Raw genomic sequence first — 18,351 nt, 5'->3', positions numbered from 1 at the left:
GGCAAGATAACTCAGTGGGTAAAGGTGCTTTCTGCCCAGCCAGACAACCTGAGTTTGAGACCCAGGATCAGTGCACATACTAGAAGAAAAAAGATGACACCTACAAGTTCTTCTCTGATTTCCACATGTGTGTTGTGGCATGTATGTGCCTCCAAACAACATCACACACACACACACAAACACACACAAACACACACACACACACAAAATATCATTAACATACTTTGCGATAAAACCTCTGAGAAAGAGAACTCGGTATACTTTCGTTTTTCAATAATACAAAGTAAAGCAGTTCACTATAACTTTCCATCCATGCGTGTTATGCTTTGGTCATATTAATCCTCCCTGTTAACCTTTTAACCTTTTATTTGTCCCTTCCCAAGACAGCGTTTCTCTGTGTAACAGCCCTGGCTGTCCTGGAGCTCACTTTGCGGGCTGGACTGGCCTCAAACTCACAGAGATCTGCCTGCCTCTGCCTCCCAAATGCTGGGATTAAAGGTGTATGGTCTTAACCATCAGCAGAGTAACGCCATAGATAGTATAAGGTAAAGTTGATGAAGTTTCTCAACCTTCATAATGCTGTGATCCTTTAATACAGTTCCTCATGCTGTGGTGACCCCACCATAAAATTATTTCCGTTGCTTCCTCACCACCGTAAGTTTGCTACTGCTATGAATCATAATACAAATATCTGGTATGCAGGATCTCTGAGATGTAGCCCCATGTGAAAGAATCGTTCGACCCCCAAAGGGGTCATGACCCAACAGGCTGAGAATACTGCTCTCGGGAGACAAATATCAGTTCACTCTCGTTCATTTTCACATTCTCTCTCTTTTCTTCCAAACTCGGGGCCTTGTGCATACCAAGTAAACATCCTACCAGCGAGTTCTTTTGACATTCTCAACGCCAATTTTTCAATTATCCGGAAATAAAAATCTAACAGTCTATGTTGTCCAATGACAATCCAAGAGATCTTGGATTGCCTTCAAAAATAAAAAATAAGTCACTCACTCAGAACAGTAAACAACAGAAATGCAGTCATTAAGATTATCTTGTTTTTTTGCTAAAATCCACTTAACAACAGGAATTGCTAAATTTAATAATGAGTTTTAATAAGAGTACCCAACTATTCAAAAGGTCAACTTGCCCTCTGGGCTACTGCTTACCTTTATGATATTGGCACAGAACCGTTCCCAAAGTGACAGCTCCCCTTCTTTGATCCATGACATAGTTCTTGCTATGTCAGAAATCACCCCAGAACAAAATACCAACCAGATAACCTTGAATAAATGAAAAGAGAGAGAAGTCATCCGTGCTTGCAAATAAATAAACCTGACTTAAAGGCACTCTGTTGGACTTTGGCAAGAGGCCAGCATCTGAACCCAGAAACACAGGTCTACTTTCACCACTCAGGCCTGTACAAACCAATGAGAGACCTTTGAGACAAGGGGGTTCCCATTTTCTCTTCCTTCTTCTGTGCACTGATTTCTTGCGAATATCCTGCCACATCACGGTGCCTACAACTTCCTACTCAATTCCTCCTGCAAGCCATTTCTCACTCCGGGCTAAGCAATCAAGCAATCACTGCTCCCATCGGCAACCGCACCTGTTACCTTGGTGATCTTAGAATCACTCCTCCAGCTGGCCCTCAGTGTCGCCCGCAGCCGACTTCTCACCGAGCTTCCCCTCTCGCGGGTCTCTCCGTTCACTCTGCACCTAAGACGCCGTGGGAAGCCTACTTCTACCACTCCCGACGTGGCGCTGGAAGAACACGTCACCGCTGCGCGCGAGGACACACCTTCTTCGTCCCCCCAGTGGGCGGGACCACGCTTTGCGCCTGCGGACTGGGAGGCGGAGGGGTCGAGCTCCGGAGAGTTGACCCGTGGTGCACGCTCCCGCGGGGGCGTGGAAACAGCAGGCTGGGAAGCCGAGGTCACGTGATCCGGCGAATTAGCGTCCCACCAGGACGTCAGCTGGCATCCAGAGACCAGCCCACGGGACGTGCTCAACGGCTTCGGGTGCTGGGGCAATTAGCCGCGGGAAGGGGGGGCGGCTGCACCTCAGAAACGAGTTTCTCTGTGGACGACCGCAGTGCTTTTGGTAGAGCCGCTAACACCGCACTGTCAGCAATCTTCCTGCCTCAGTCTCCAGCTACTGGGATTATGGACGTAAACCGTGCAGGGCTGAAGTGGGCTTCTTTTAAAACTGTGTTAGTTTCATCCTAATATTGTACTATCAGTGGAAAATGGTGGCGCCCCGTCACTCAGAAGTCACGAGGCTGAGGCCAGGATTATTAGCTCAAGGTCTTCTCTGCTACAGGTCAACCTGATCTATATAGGACATTGTCTTTTTATTAACGTATTTCTGCTTATCGCCTTTTAGTGTTATTAATTGATCAAAAAGCGGTTTCTTGCTCTGGTCACTGTTTGGGCTGATTTAAGACATGCAGAATTTTGTAATTTACAGAGTCCCAAGATCCACGTTAATTGAACTTAAAAGCCAGAATGAGATTTACTTTACAATAACTGGCTGTTGCGCTGGGGAACATAGCATAGGTGGTGTTTGCCTAGTTTACCGGTGCTGGGTTCAATGTCGAGCCCAGCATAAAACAGCATGGTGGCAGTGGGAAGCAGGAAAATCAGTTTAGGTGACCTAGACTTTGAGGTTTGGGTTTCTTTAGGAAACCCAGCCTCAAAACTAAAGAAAAATAGAAACAACAGAAAGACCATAGTCAAATTTAGAAATCAAAAGCATTGGTTGTATACGAAATCTTGCAAGACTTCTGGATACCGAAAATAACAAAATTTGGGGCTATCAGGGGGCTTCAGGAGACATCTCAAAAGTATTATCTATTGCCTGATGATACAGATTTGGAAGAGGTTGCTAGTCCTACTTTCTCAAAGGTTAAAACACAAAAATTTTTTTTAAAAAAATCCAGTAACTTTGGGTATCCGATGCAACTAGCATTTGTTTCAATTGGTACTCCTGTCATAGAACTTCTGGTTCCAGCGAATCTTACCTCACTTGCCCTGCGGCCTCAATGGCACCGAGCAAGGAAGCAATGCCTTCTTTCAGCCCTACCTGATGAAAGCGCAGTTTTCACGGAACTGTGATTAAACAAAGCTGTAGTGATGAATAACCCATTCACCAGGTCTTATGCTTCCATTCTCTCCCCTTTGTGAGCTGTGAAGTTTCTGCTAATAACACGGGTGTTTCAGGAAGCCTGTTAGCTCACTGAAGCCCAGTAGTTAGCGTTGCTAGGTTTAACTTTTGGTACAATTAGTTAAAGGGTCACAACCCCCCTGCTCTGCTAACAGGGTGAGGATTTATTTAATCCACTTTCTGTTAATACTTAGGTTTCCCTCTGGTCAAGTTCTTTTCTCTCTCTCCCTGTTAAAAATCTTTCTCTCCTTTGGAAAACATTTAAGCATTCATTAGAAAGCTAGCAAACTGTATCTCAAAACAGTGGTTTACAGTCAGTGAATTGCCTTTGGCCTCAATTTCCCCAGTTCTGTATGGTATTTTCCTTTTTGGGGTGTTGCAAGGGGTTAATTAGGATTTGTAAAGGGCTTTGAGGAGGAAAGGACAAAGTATTATTAGGGTCTCATGCCCTGAGCCCTGGCCCCGTCCTTTCATCCCAGCCAGTAGCATAGGCATCCCCATTCTTATGCATGCCAGGCCTCTAATCCCCTCTTGAATGTGGCAGCTTCCAAGGAAGGGACAAGAGGCCTTAACTAGAAACAAAAATCCAGTGTAATGAGGTGCTATAAGGGCTGAACTTTCAAGATTCATCCCTAACAAAGTGGGAAGGGGAAAACTTAATGGTTCTGTGCCTTCCCTATCCAAAATGGGGATTATGCGGAGAGAAAAGCATCCTAAATATCTGATGAGAACAGTTTGAGTACCAATAAGTCTTTATTTTCCCAAGAAAGAAGGGAAGGGAAAGTCAGCACGTGTTACAAAATGATTATACGATAGGAATATAAGTACCCGGGTACAGTAAAAGTCAACCATGAAATAAACACCCCCGTGGTGGGGCCACCAAAGCCCAAGGGGGCTCAGTCTCCTGCAGTTCAGGACAGAGAAGGGATCAGGGAAAGTACAGACAAGTACACACTTTCCCCACCCCTTCTCCCCATAAATTCAAGATTTCTCACAAAGCTTTGGTTTCTAGCAGTAAACATGGAGTTACATTCGTACGTCTCCTAGTAACAATCTTGTGGCCACTTTGACATAAGTTTCTTGCACCTACATTAAGTTCCTGAGTGACTTATACATTCATTTTCCCTTTTCTGGTCTTTAGATGGAAGGCCCCACAATTGCTTCTCTCATAGACTAGGTCGGTTTGATTCATCCAAAGACAAATGGTCTTGCCAGGGAGAAGTGGCTCACCTGCAATGCCTGCATTGAGGAGGCTAAGGCAGGAGGATAGCCAAGAATCTGAGGTTAACCTGGGTTACAGAGAAACCCTGTCTCAAAATAAACAACCAAGATTCTTGACTGAGTTTGGGAACAAGGGGTAAGTGAGGTTCATGGCTTCCTCACAATTTTTACATGGGTCTTTCAAGAGTTGCACAGACTTCAAGAAGTAAATGTGTCTAAGTTTTCTTGTGAGAGAGAAGAGGGCGGTATAGGAGCGGTTTAAAAGTCAGAGAATGTGGTCCAGAATGGGAGACAGGGGAAGAGAATATGGAAACCATATTCCAGAGGCTCACTTTATGAAGAGGACCCACACTTAGGCTTCATGCTGTCATCTGGTGCAGAACTTTCTGTCAAAGATGCTTTGGCTAATTTTCTCTCAATACAAAAAGTTTTGTAAACAATAAAACCCCAAAAGAACATGAAGACCGACATCCTATTTACACAGCTAGACCACCTAGCAGTCACCGACTCTGACAGAAGTCCTACAAAGGCCAGACGAACACATCAACTAGGGGGGGGACAGCATTTGGGGGTGACAAGAAACCAGGATCAGACACACACACACACCACCCAATGTGTTCTATTGCATTTGCCCCGTTTCAACACAGTGAGGTAGGTTTGCGGTGATCTCACAGCACATAAACAACCCCCCCCCCTTTCTTCCTTTAGCTGTCAGCCTTATTACACTGCAGCAGGGCAGGACACTTGCCACAGAAGCCCACACATTCCTAGAGTCTCGCCCTTGTTTCATGTCCCCATCCCTAAAAAGCAGTGTGGGAATAAGGATGTTGGTCTTAACCAGAACTCAGTGGCAGGACACATCCTAGCACAAATGAGCCCCCAGGTTCAATCCCAGTATCCAAAAATCAATCAAACACACACACACAAAAAAAAAAAAAAAAAAAAAAAACCTCATCCTTATAAATTTGCATAAAAAAACCAACACTCAAACATACATACTCGCACCCTGCTGTGTATGGCCGGGCAGACTAATCTGGTGAAGGGTGGATTTTGGATGGAAATTACTCTTGTGCCTTTCACCTGGCCCAGCCTTTTGAGATCTCTGTACCAGCTTTTCCTGTTTAGACTAATTTCCTATCTTTTGCCAAAATCTGAGACCGAGTCATGTGCAGCTTAATTAAAACCTAGCCTCCTGCAAAACATCTTAAGATGGACAGAGGTTTTAAGGACTATATGGCAGAAAAGCCATCTGTAAATGGCAAAAATGAGGTAGTTCAATAGGCTGTGCATTCCAAATGGTTGGTCTCCATGGTGATCGAAACAAAAAGTATTCCTGCTGTGCAGACCTGGAGCTGCCGGCGGACTTATCCCTGAGATTGCTCGTGTACCTGAGAACACAGTGCAGGAATGAGGGCCTTAGATTAAAATATACAAAAATACAAACCGATTATTTATATTAAGAAAAAAAATTAAAACGCACAAGATACGTCATTCGCACACAGATAGTGCAGTTGGCATCCTGGAGAAAGTGGGACCCAAGGTGCAGTTACCCAAGGGAGTAAATAAATTAAAAATCACATTGGCCTGTGAAAGAGCTGGGAGTGAGGTAGAACAACAGGTTATCCCTAACCCCCAGACACCCTCTTTGCTGCCATCACAACCCACTGCTAGATACCCATTCCCAGCACCGCACCCCAGGAAGGGGTTGAGTAAGTAGGATGTGAAAAAAAACCTTGCCTGGCTCCCGAGAGAGTCCCTCCCACAGAGTGTAGTAGTAGCTGGAGGGTTAGGTTCATTAATGTGGTATTACACTTGCTTCACACCCTGTCTGGCAAGGGAAATATCACACAGCCTTCTACAGAAGAACCTTCCTATCCCAGCCACTTTCAAAAGCATGTCGTTTTGGGTTAAAGCCTCAGCTAAAAGCATGCAGGTTCTAGGGTGGTTCCCCACGAAAACCTTCACTTGCCTTTAGATAAAGCATGGTTGGAGTTTCCATTGCCTCCCCCTTCCCCCCCACCAAGGGAAGACAGGGTGATACTGGGAACCCCGGCCTGAGATACATGGCAGTGCCAGCTACCCGCAACCCACCCTATCCCCACTTTCTCCACTCTGCCCGATTGATGCCTCCTTGAAACTCCCCGATAGCAAAAGAATAGCCCCCCAGCTCCTGTGCCTCAATTCTGGGCTTCTGGGAGCAGGGCAGGGCTGTGGATCTCTTCCTCTTCCTCCCGGAAGTAGGCAGGCTTTCCCTGAGACGTGGGGGCCTGCTGGGCCTTCAGTGGACATGAGGCCACCATATGGTTGATGCTTTGGCAGAAGTGGCACTTCTTGGGCTGGGGCGGCAGCTTGCATTCCTTGGCATGATGGTCCAGACCACCACAGTTATAGCACCTGGCACAAGACAGAATGGTAAAGGTGAGGGAAACATGGGAAGAAGTTTGAAGCCCCTTAAGGGATGACACCCTCACCCACGCTTATCACCGTAACAACGCCTTCCCTTTATTATGCCCTTTCTAGGTCTATCCGATGACCTTCAGGCTCACATCAGCTGTGACACACAACTTGATGGATGGATGGATGGATGGATGGATGGATGGATGAGACCTCCCCTGGGTCCCCTGCAAGAGCAGTAATTACTCTTAACCACTGAGCCATCTCTTCAGTCCTAGTTTTTTCTTTTCATTTTGGGACAAGGTTTCATTATATAGTCCTGCCGTGCCTTCAACTGGTGGCAGTCCTTTTTTGTCCCTGCTCCCCAAGTCCTGCATGCACCATCAGACCAGGCTAAAGAAAGGAGTTTTTTCTTTCCTTTGGTGACAGAGTTTCTCTGTATATCCCTGACTGTCTTGGAACTCACTCTGTAGACCAGGCTGGCCTCCAGAGATCCACCTGCCCCTGCCGCTGCCTCTGTTGGGATTAAAGGCATGTGCCATCACCACCAAGCTAAGAGTTTCTAAAGCCAAATTAATATTACCTCTTTAGAGCTAAGAGGTTTTAAGCCCCATGGGAAAAACGCAGACAGTACCCAATTGGCAAGCTGGTAAGGAAACAGTAGGTAACATATATCTAACATCTTATACCATAGTTCACATACATATTCATGGTAGCCTTTGCTTCTAAAGTCAGTATGGACGACAGGCAGCATCACTCCTAGCAACAGAAGCTAATCTAAGGACAAAGGGAGTTGCAAGCGCCCATTGACTGCATTGCCAAAGCTTAAATTCACTGGTAACCGATTCTGGCGGGACCTGCGGGAGCACCATCCTCAGCACTTCTACAAGCCGCCTTCGGGGCCATACCTGTCTCCTTTGGATCTTCGTTTCTGTGTGTTCTTTCCCTTTGGCCGCCGCTCACTCCCAATACAGAACACTCCACCAGGGCCAGTGACACGGATGGATTCCAGACCCTTGGCAGACTTCTTAAAGGTGAACTCTACGGCCTCCCCCTCCTTGAGGCTTCGGAAACCCTCCATGTGCAGCTTACTCTAGCAACGGGAAACACAAGATTTTACTATAAGACAAAACTGCGAACATGCTACCTGTTCCCGTGAGACAGGAAGGGAAGTTAACACACCCATTTCACGGATGAGAAAACTCAAGCTGAGCATGGCAGCCCATGCCTGTCACCCAATCGTAGGGTCACCATAAGAACAGCAAGAAATCAGCTCCATTCTTAGGAAATACACATTAAGATACTTAAACAGAAACATACTTAATGCTGTATTTATGATTACTAAGGTGGCTTTTTTGTGGTTGCACAAGGCTTTAATCCCAGCACTTGGGAGACAGAGGCAGATGGATCTCTGAGGTCGAGGTTAACCTTACCCATATATCAGGATGAGTTCCAGGTCAGCCAGGACCACATAGTGAGGCCCTTTCTCTCCCTTCCATACATACGCCGCCAAAAAAACCCAAACAAACAACACAGAGATAAAAGGATACAGTAAAGAGGGCAAAATGTTAATGGATGAATGGGGGAAAAGACTGAGAATAAGTCTGTCTGTTCCTGTAATCTTTAAACTTGAAATCATGAAAATGTTACTGAAAACTGATATATCAGTTTCAGGGCAAGGATTAAAATGGAATGTCATGAAGAGATTCCAGGAATGTGTGAAAAAGCTAGGAGGCCTGGAACTCCATCTATTGACCAGGCTGACTCTAACTCAGATCCACCTGCCTCTGCCTCCCAATTGCTGGGATTAAAGGCATTCACCACCACCCCACCACTGTCTAGCTCAAAATATATCTGGAGGAATTAAATACCTATTTGGTAAGAAAAAGAATGGCAAGCCAGCATTATGACACAGCACTAATCTCAAGGCTCAGGATGGAGGTTGAAACAGGAGGAAGGCAGGTTCAAGGCCAGCATGGTCTCAAAACAGAGAAACAAAAAGTCAGATACAATCAGACAAATCTACAAGAAGCTACTACTTGGGGGAAAACTAAACATTACAAGTGTACCAGGTATGGTGGTACACCTCTAACCACCCCACTATGTCAGCACTCAGAAGGCCTGGACGAAAGCACTACTGGAGACCGGCCTGGGCTGCACAGCTTCTTCAAGGTCAGAACACAGTGAGTGAAAGGAAGCTGGCAGGGTGTGGTTCAGTGGGTAAAGCCAGTTGTTGCCAAGCCTGAAAATTTAGTATGCTCAGTCTCTGGGACCCATGAGATGGAAGGACAGACGTGGTCTTCTGACCTCCACATGGGGCATGTGTATTATATACACGCAGGCATACGCAAAAAAATACAAAAGCAATAGGTTTTGTTGTTCATGCCACATTTTGGTACCTCATCTGGGTACATTTTTGGATGAATTAATGAAGTATGGGTTTCTGGTTTTTGAGACAGGGTCTCACTATGCTGTTCATACTGGCCTCAAATTCATGATTCTCCTGCCTCGGCCTCCAAAGTGCCATAATTCCACACGGATTCCACAGCAATGAGTTAGATTTTTATCTTTTGACACCTGTGTTGCCCAAACTGCTCTCAGATTTGTCGGCTCCAAAGTCTCCTGCCTCTTGAGCAGCTGGGGCCACGTGTGCTCACCCAGCAACAAGGAAACAACGGTTAACTACTTGATTGGGAATGATGATCACGAAATAAAGACTTAGAGTCCGGCTCCTTTAAAAAGGCACCCGGACCCCCATGCTCACGGTTGCCACAATTAGCACAGACCAGACCTACTGTTTTTTAGTTCAGGAGGCAGCACTTCCCAGAACAGTCTCTACACAGCTGGAACTAAACAATTCAGCGTGTAATTCCATCAAAAGGTCGTCATCTAGAACACGGGACTCCATGGTAGAGTGTGCTCATATAGCAGTCAGTGGCTCTCACTTCCCAAGAGAAAAAATACTACCTTGGTAGTGCATTCCTTTGACCCCAGCAGAGGCAGTGTATCTAAGGCCGGCCTGATCTACACAGATGGTTATCTAGAGACCCTCTTGCCAACACACAAACACACAACGTGCAGACAAGCACAGGAAAAGTACATGAGCTCAGAGAAACAAAAGGGACCGCTGTGCACCTAGCCAGGACCATCAGAGCATTAAAAAGGTCCACTGGTATTCTAGCTGGTAGAATACTTCACACTAGGACTCTAGAAAAAAATGAGAGGAAAAAAAAAAACCTATTAGCCAGGTGGGGCACAAATTCCTCATTCTAACTTTTGGGGGAATTATTTTTGGGTTTTTTTTTTTTCATAACAGGGTTTCTCTGTGAAGCCCTGGCTATCCTTGAACTCAGAGATCTGCCCGCCTCTGCTAAAGGTGTGCCTCACCAGCATCCGACCTAGCTTTTGTTTTAATTTAGTTGATATCACACAAACCAAACCTCCATCAAGGTGTTGGTGAAGAAGACCAGACTCGGGCACCAAACCCATCCTCCAGGCTCATCCGTGGCAACCTCATTTATCAATTTGGCCTTAAGTGTCCTCAGCAAAATAGGTAAGTCCTGATTTCTCCTTTTTTTTCTTTCTTTTTAAGACGGGGTCTCATATGTAGCCTTGACTGGCCTAGAACTCAGAGATCTGCTTGTTTTTTAAGTGGTGTCTATCCTGCTCTGTGCGTGTAGTCCAGGCTGGCCTTGAACTGGAGATCTTTCACCTCAGCCTCCTGAATGCTGGAACAGATAGAGGTCCAGAGTAGATATCATAAAGCAAGCAGGACATTTCAGCCCAAAGTCCAGATTCTGAAGGGCATGGACTTACTAAACTTGCATTAACTACTTCATGACTATTTGTAATTATTGCATCACAGAAGATATATTCTTTCACTTTTTATAAAGGGGTGCTTGGGATTGAACCGAAATCACACATATGCTAAGCATACTCTACCCTGGTCTCTCCTAGTGCTTCACACCCACAGGAACAGGCAGGGACAGTGACTTCATAACCCACTGCCTCAATCTGATGTGAGCAAGGGGAAATAAAACTTAAAAGGAAATGAAAGTATGACAATGTTCAAAAGGACCCACCTCTCGGCACCCACTGCACAGAAACCAAGAGGAGCTAGCTAGGGAGGTACTTGGGGAGTCAGACCAACACACTGCCTTCTCCCTGGGTGGGAGATTCCAGCTGTGATCCAGCAGGTAGCTGGTTAAGAAGAACTGAGTTTAGGAGCTCGTTCCCTCCTTTCTCGTTTGTAAAATGGAGTATACCCTGACTTCATGGTGAGGCTGTGAGGTTTTACACATGAAAAGCAGCTAACACTTCACCAGCCATGTGAAATCCTCTAGGGGAACCAAATATCTTACTTTCAGGCTAGATGGAGCCGGATATACTAGTAAGAGCCAAGTGTTGGGATTCTCAGATTAACTCTTGTTTTTATTACTAAGCATTCTTGGGAACTCAAAACAAAAAACAAACAAGCAAAAAACAACCCAGCCCCTCTCTGAGATCCAGCTTAGGGAGAACAACTTCCCTCTTCTACCCACTCTTAAGACCTTGTGAGACCAAGGGGGACTAAGGGGGATGTATAAATGGTAAGGCAATGTGACTGACTGACCCCCTCAGCTCTTCCACCACTAGAGATCCGCTTAAGACTGCCCCTGCAAGCACCTCAACAGAAAGGCTAGGCAGGATTTAAACTGGTGGTCTCCAGGGGTGGCTGCCCACCCCTCCCCCCACTCCTTTCTAAAACATAGTTTGAATTCTTCCCTTATCAGATAGGTAAATCAGTGTGCAGCCCCACCAAGCCAGACTCCCAGGGCCAGCATCTAAAAGGAGCCTGAAAATTCTTCTTCCACCCCCAACCACACACAAAGCAGGGCCCCGCCTCTCTCCCCATCCCCTCAAAAAAAAAAAAAAAGAAAGAAAGAAAGAAAAAAAAAGCAAAAAAAAAAAAAAAAAAAGCAAAGGCCCCGGGGGGGAGGGGCATGACTTGAGCTCCCCCAATAGAACCCAGCCCCAGGGAACAAAGGGTTGACACTGGTTGGTTCTGGTGGTCGGATTCCTGGAGTTCCAAGGCACGGATCCCCCTAGGATGGCTCTCTCCCACCCTCCCCCACATTCAAATCGGACCAGTTCCTTCCTTCCTCTACACTATGGTCGGGGTGAGAGGAATGGCTTCAGAACCTCTGCTCCAGTCAGACCCCAGGAAGGGGAAGTCAACTAACAGCCGTCTTCTCTCCGTCCCTCCCCCCCCCCAGCACCCTCCCTGTACCTCCAGGACGGACTAATAAAGAGGACGCTTCCCCTAGGGCGCCTTCTGTCAAATCCTTCCCGCAGCAGATAAATATTTCAAGGGGAAGAGGGCCAGGAATCCCATTTTCCTTTCTCCAACCTGTTGGAGTTAGTCATGTGGGCAGTGTGCGGGGGCCACTGCTGGGGGTGGGGGAGTTACAGCATTTCCTCCCCCACGCTGCTCCTCTCGGTTACACACTTCCTGGCTTCTCCTTCTGTCCTTTGAGGAACCCCCACCCACCACCACATCAAATACCCCACTCAAGTATCAACACCTGACTAAACCCACACATCCCAAATCATCTAAGAAATGTGGACCAAAAACAGTAAATAAAGGGTCAGATTGAGCTATGACTATCCTGTCTCTTGTGGCTTACACAAACCATTTCACTCTGCTTCTTTCTTTGTGGGAGAATTTCATCGTATTCCACCCAATTGACCAGGACCAAATGAAGGGTTTCTCTCTTTTCCAGCACCTTGGGACAGTCCAGGTTTGGGTGACACCATGCACGTCTCTGACCAATTCTAGGTTGAGTAACCAAAATACATATCAATGCCCACTTTAGACTGAGCAGGGTGCTAAGCACTCCTGTCAGAATCATGCAGCATTACAACCAGAAGATTCATAAACACCTTGAAGGTTAGCGAGGCGCTTAAGTGGAGAAGTCTGACCAGAAAACATAACGAAGTGAGGAGACTAGCCCAGTATGTATTTGGGTGAGCCAGCCAGAGGGAGTGCCTGGGACAGAAGCTCCAAGGAAGGACTACAGATAAAATAAACACCTTGATCATAGTATCAAGAAAGAACTGCCACGAGTCTGATCGTGCTAGGTAGTAAGGTCCAATAAAGGCAAGTTGGACATCTTTTCTTCTAGCTGTGCTTTTAAACTCCGAAAATGCCTTTTAATTTGAAAGATTCAGCACCGTGGCGACACTCTGGCATCAAGGTTTCACCCAAGCCTCGCAGGTAGAGGCACAGAGCTTGTTATCATTAATGTTCTAAGGTCAGCTGCCATTCACCTCTCTCTGCTCAGCAGCCCAGAACAAATGCTCCTCCGCAGCTCTCCACCAGATGGGGTATCAGCCTGCGCGAGGCTCTGAACGGAGGGGAACTGTCAGCACACCTATAACTAGGCTCCTTCCTCATGGTGGTTTTCTTGGCCCTTCCATTCCTCAAGATGCTGGAGATGCAAGGACAGGAAGCTCTCTTCCTGTCCAACCCCGATCCTTGGCTATGAGCAAGGAGTGCAGGGTGCAAACGGGAATGAAAAGCTTCCTGAAGTTTATGCCAAAACCATAGAAGAAAAAAAGCCATCATACTGGTTTCTAATAGCAACGTGAAATCATGATTAAAAGGTCTGTACAATTATGAACGTTTCCTGCTGAAACCTCCCAGGCTTGGACTACACAGGCTTGCTGTTCTTCATGCAGATGTAAGTTTCTCAAAAAAAAAAGAAAAAAAAAAAAAAGAATGTTTGAGTCCTGGCTATGTGTGCCTCACACCCTGGAAACCACTGATAGTGCAGGCAACAATCTCACCATTCACAAGGCATTTGCCATATTGGAAGCTTTGCTTGGGACGGTGCAAAGTATTACCCAGGATGTTCTCTGGAAGCATGCCGCCTCAACGAGGACACCAAATATTCCAGAATGCCAAAATAACACATGGGCTTCTTTATACCAACTCTACAAAAACCCGTATTTTTAAGCCACCTTTTCCCACTGACATGGAATGCCAGGTAGTGTTCCTGGGCTTGATTCCAAAATGATCTTAATAAAGCCAAAGTTCTGGAGTTCGGAGTTGTAAGTTGTCAACATGTACCCCACAAATACTCGTGGCACACTATACGCTGCCAAGCCATCGTAATCAGCCCAGAAAGAAAGCAGCCTCCTCTCCTGCCTTCCCTCTAGTCTCCTCTGGGGAAAACACTTCGCCTACTCCTGACCCTCCAGGGTCCTCTCAAGATCCCTTCATCTGTTTTCATTTCCACAGTCGTTCATTTAGATCAAGAATATAGTATAAAAATCACTAGACAGTCAAGTTTTTCTCTTGAAAGGACATTCAAAATGGTCAGTCCATGCAATGTTATAAACCAGGAAGGCAAGATCCTACACACTGCCCCACAACCCAACTGTGGTATCCTAGACCCTCCCTCAGGTATGTTGTGTAGGTCTAAGTCATTGTGGTTTAAGCAATTTTAGCTTCAATTTCTGTGTCAATGTTTAATTTTTGTCCAAACCCAACTAAGTTCATTATAGTCTTCACATGGGCCAGATGGTAGCTGTGCACACCTACAATTCCAACACTGGAGATAGATACACAGGAAGATTGAGGCTAGCCTGTGCTACAAGAGACTGCCTTAGCAAAAAACTATGTTCTGAAAAGCTGCTGAAAGCCAATACTTCCTATAAACCTTGATGGTCTACATTTTGAGCCACAAAAAAAAAAACAAACTTAAATCAAAACTTAAAAGTGGTCAGCAACTTCCCAACCATTTTGATGACTTATCTTGCTGTTTCTCAATCAGAAGTTATTCTGCCTTCCAAGAGATATCTGGCAAGATACGGAGACTAATCTAATCAATTTCCAGACATAGATTTCAAGATCTAAAAGGACCTATGGCCGAACCTAATGGGTATTAGAGAAACCTGAATCATAGGCCCTGATCTGCCTACTCTTCTCCTGAGAACAGGATGAGGTATATGCAGATCAGACATAGGAAAGGTCAAAGCAAAGGAGTGTCCCCAAACTATAGGTCAACTTGGCCTGCCTGGACTACAGTGTAAGCTGCAGTCCCAAAATATAAGAATGTATGGCACGTGGCTCAGCACAAGGGCGGTCTCTAACAGGGTGTTGAGAACCCTGTCACCTCACTCTTGGAAGGGCTGATCCTGATCCCCTCCCATTCCATGGCATGACAAATGTCATCTTGAGCTCCTTCCCTTCCACCCCATGGCCAGAACAAAAAGTTCCATTAAACACTTCTTTCTCTGCTTCGTGGACACTCTCCTGAAGTAAACAAGTTTCAGAGATTACCTGTATCTACAACATTCCTCCAGCATAGAGATAAACTCTATGCCACCAGCCTAAATTATGCTGGAGCGTGGGACCAGCCCTAGCAACAGCAGGCTGCGGTAAAACACCAATTACTGTGACGGGAGAGTGGAGGTTAGGGAGGAACTTCTTCAAATATGGGAGCCAGCCAGGAGATGGGGCCTTCCGTCCCAACATCCAGGAGGCAGTGACAGGCAGATCGAGTTAAGAGGCCAGCCTGATCTACAGAGCAAAGTCCAGGCCAGCCAGTTAGACAGTGAAATTCTGTATCCAAAAAAAGAGAAGGAGAAAGAAAATAGAAAACCAAACACACAAAAACTTCCAATCTGGGCTGGTGGACATAGCTCTCCAAGCAGCTCTGTACTGACTGCTGCTCCCCCCAGTGGCATGCTACAGCGTCCCAATTGCTATGATCCTAAGGTTGAGTCTGAGGCACAGCTCTCCGATTTGTTCCACCACCAAGGAGCCCTAGCCTTTGGAAGAAGTCAAGAAAGCTTTGTACCTCATTTATATCCCAGCCCTCCAGAATTGGGAAAGCTGTCCAGCCCATCTCCAGACCAGGAGAGATCTGAATCTCTGTGATCTGATAAACGGGGAGAGTGGGGGCGGCTTGCCACCCGCGGAGGAGGGCCATTCAAGGTAGGTTCCTGCAATAAAGTGATTTAATAGATCTAAAGAGGCCAATTCCCTTCTCTCTCACAATTACTTCCTGGGAGTTATCATTCACATATGTAAATGAGATGGGGGGGCACAAAGCCACCATCCAGAAAGGAGCAGCCTGGTGGTAGTGTGTTGGGGTTGGTATTTCAAAGAAGTAGCTAAAGGTACCGCTGTAGGTCCCTTAAACACAGGTCCCAGAAGCCCAGCGACCCTAGCACACCAACAGCAGAGCAGAGAGCTGGTCCCAAAATTCCTTCAACCCAAATCTATCTAGTTTCCCCTCATCAACCTCCTGACTGGAGGGCAGTGTGCAGTCTTCACTGCAGTCTCCAACCAGTCGGTCCAGCATCTCCTTCCCCACCCCTCCCCCTCAAGAACGCCATCCCTCAGGCTCCAACTCTTAATCCCCACATCCTCCTTTCCCCTCCCCCACAGCTCCTAAAGCTAACCTCCCTGAAGTAACCCCTCCCTGCCCGGACCGGGTGTCAAGCTCCAGGGCCAAGGATTAGCAATTTCTTCTCTCCTGGTCCAGCCTTAACCACTAATGTGGGAGGCAGGGTAGCAGGAACCTCTTAACCACCGAGGCTCGGGGAACACTTGAACAACCGTCGGGTGCTGAGAGATAAAGGCGAGTAAGGAGAGAACCTGAAGACTCTACTATTTAGGGTTAGGAATGTTAGGGACAGCAATCAATGGCTGTCTGGGGCCATAAATGCCAAACTGAGGAGAATAGGGCAAGAGGCCAGCCTCCTTCCACTGCCTGCCCCTCGACACTGAATTTCACTCCCCACTGCGCTGCCCTTCTTTAACTGAGAACTTGGGATTGCACCGACCCAAGTCTCCTTCCTAGACTGGCCCCGCCAGGAATGAAGGCTTCGGCTAACGTTTTCCTTCCTGGCAAGACCTGGTGGACAGCAGAGGCGCCTGCCGGTCCTGAACTGGAACGAGCCTTCTAGGGGAGCTTTTCAGCTCACATGTTCATCCTTCCGGGATGTGCCAAACCTATTCTGGCCACAGAACCTGGCTTTTTGGGTGGCCACCTGACTTAGGTCTGCACTTAAAACTGGGGAAGAGCCTGACTTCGCAGGTTCATGCCCGTGGGTAGGGTGGCAAATTAGCCCCACACTCCCCTGCCCTGTAAGCTACATTCAGACCTTCAGAACTCAAGGGGCTAGCGCCCAATTCAAGCCCTGCATGTGCTTCCCTGGTTGGCCTGCTCGCCCTCCCCCACCAGCAAGCACAATACAACCTTAGTTTCTGCCACATGGGGTCACCTCCCTGCCCCCTGCTCCCTTCCCAGGGGAAAGAGGTAATAGACACGTGGTAAGCCGGAGGGGTTCCCGGAAGGGGGCGGGGAGGGGGTGCTGGTAATCAGTGGTGCCTCCTCCTTGCTCCACCATAGTTACTCGAAACTCAAAATTGGGGCGTCCCGGCAGACGCACAATGAGTGTCCTTTATCGCCTTCAATCCAACAGGAACGGCCATCAGCCAAGCCCATACATATAACACCCAGTTTTTCTTTTTCCTAGCAAAGTTACCAGAATCAGTCTCACCTGGTGCACAAAGACGTCCACCGGGGGGTCGAGCGCGACCCCGGCGCGGGCGGTCATGGACAGGAAGCCGAACCCCATGCGCACGTTGAACCACTTACAGATGCCGGCCCCGTGCAGCAGCTGCGGCTCGTCTGCCGCCCGAGCCGCGTCAGCCGGCGCCTCCTCCGGCGCCTTCTCCGCTGCCTTGGCGCAACCACCTGGAGACAGGGAGGGCCAGGTGATCAGCTGGGGGCCAAGCCATCGCAGGGCCCTCTCAGGGACCCGTCTGGGAGATCTCAGTGTTGAGCCCGCGGATAGACACCCAGGAGGAGGCAGCTACCAAACAGCTGGTAAGAAGAAACCTGTCCAGGCTGCCTCCCCAAGGTTACACCGAGGATGCTGATGCCCCGAAAGTTTTGCATGTCTTCCCACAACATGTTGCCCGTGCACACGCGGCGGGACAGGCCCCTCCTCTTCTCTCCCTCCGCCCCCACAGACTCGGCGCGCAAGCCACTGGAACACCAGGGTTCCCTGCTCCAGAGATGGCCCCAAGAAGCAGGAGGCCGCAGGGACTTGGGGTCCCGCGGGCAAGTCCGTGGGACACTTTCCCACCTCCCTTCTATTTAGCTCTTGGGCGCCCTGCACCCTAAGGTGTGCCCGCTGAATCGCAAGCTCGAACCTGCAAACTGCTGGTTGGACACCGAGCCCATGGTCGTCGGCTGAGCCCGTGGCCCCGGGCCCCAGGTCGGGCGGCTGCTGGCCCCAAAGAAGTCCGGAGGCAAAGGGGTGGTTCGGAGAAGAGGCTGCTACATCTTCCCCCGCACAATAGCGGTGGGAGGGCCCACGGCTTTTCAAAGGCTCCCAAATTCTAAAAGACAATGACCCAACCCCCCGCGGGCAGCCCCCTCCCCTCCCCTCTCTCATTACCCCTCCCTTTCCCTCCGGCTCTGGCTCCCGCCCTCCCCCACTGCTCTGGTCTCTGACACCTCAGGGGTGTCCCTTCCCAGAACCTTGAGATTTGACACCCCCTCCACATAC

The 18,351-nt window shown here is 47.8% G+C and overlaps 2 protein-coding genes across 5 annotated transcripts in view; both read right to left on the bottom strand.

Moving 5' to 3' along the window:
* Dhdds (dehydrodolichyl diphosphate synthase subunit) overlaps positions 1-1,781 on the bottom strand; it is a 28,202-nt gene extending 26,421 nt beyond the window's left edge. For 2 of the 4 annotated variants that reach the window (XM_048434063.3, XM_048434065.3), the window contains exons 1-2: positions 1,614-1,781; positions 1,167-1,280 (exon numbers count right to left, since the gene is read on the bottom strand). In XM_048434063.3, coding sequence (XP_048290020.1) covers positions 1,167-1,229 — 63 coding nt within the window. In that variant the 5' untranslated portion in view covers positions 1,230-1,280; positions 1,614-1,781. Of the gene's footprint in view, positions 1-1,166; positions 1,281-1,606 lie in introns of all 4 variants that reach the window. The other 2 variants (XM_048434066.2, XM_048434064.3) reach the window with 2 other exon arrangements.
* Positions 1,782-3,902: 2,121 nt separating this feature from the next.
* On the bottom strand, positions 3,903-18,023 carry Lin28a (lin-28 RNA binding posttranscriptional regulator A). The gene is made up of 4 exons (XM_048434617.3): positions 17,993-18,023; positions 17,335-17,531; positions 7,686-7,870; positions 3,903-6,777 (listed from the first exon to the last, which is right to left on the bottom strand). Exons 1-4 carry the CDS (start codon positions 18,021-18,023, stop codon positions 6,561-6,563), a joined length of 630 nt encoding a protein of 209 aa, XP_048290574.1. The 3' UTR covers positions 3,903-6,560.
* Between the last annotated feature and the right edge of the window lie 328 nt (positions 18,024-18,351).

The sequence above is a fragment of the Myodes glareolus genome, chromosome 3, assembly GCF_982192425.1.
Source record: "Myodes glareolus chromosome 3, mMyoGla1.1, whole genome shotgun sequence".
Lineage (NCBI taxonomy): Eukaryota > Metazoa > Chordata > Mammalia > Rodentia > Cricetidae > Myodes > Myodes glareolus.
Note: the sequence above shows the minus strand (reverse complement) of the source record. Positions and strands in the feature narration are given on the sequence as shown.

Bases quoted from the DNA above. Each gene is read 5' to 3' on its own strand.
- Lin28a (XM_048434617.3), bottom strand. From the start codon at position 18,023: ATGGGCTCGGTGTCCAACCAGCAGTTTGCAG. The intron at 17,532-17,992 runs GTTCGAGCTTGC...CCCTGTCTCCAG, and splicing joins GTCCAACCAGCAGTTTGCAG to GTGGTTGCGCCAAGGCAGCG. The intron at 6,778-7,685 runs GTATGGCCCCGA...GTCTTGTGCCAG, and splicing joins CGAAGATCCAAAGGAGACAG to GTGCTATAACTGTGGTGGTC.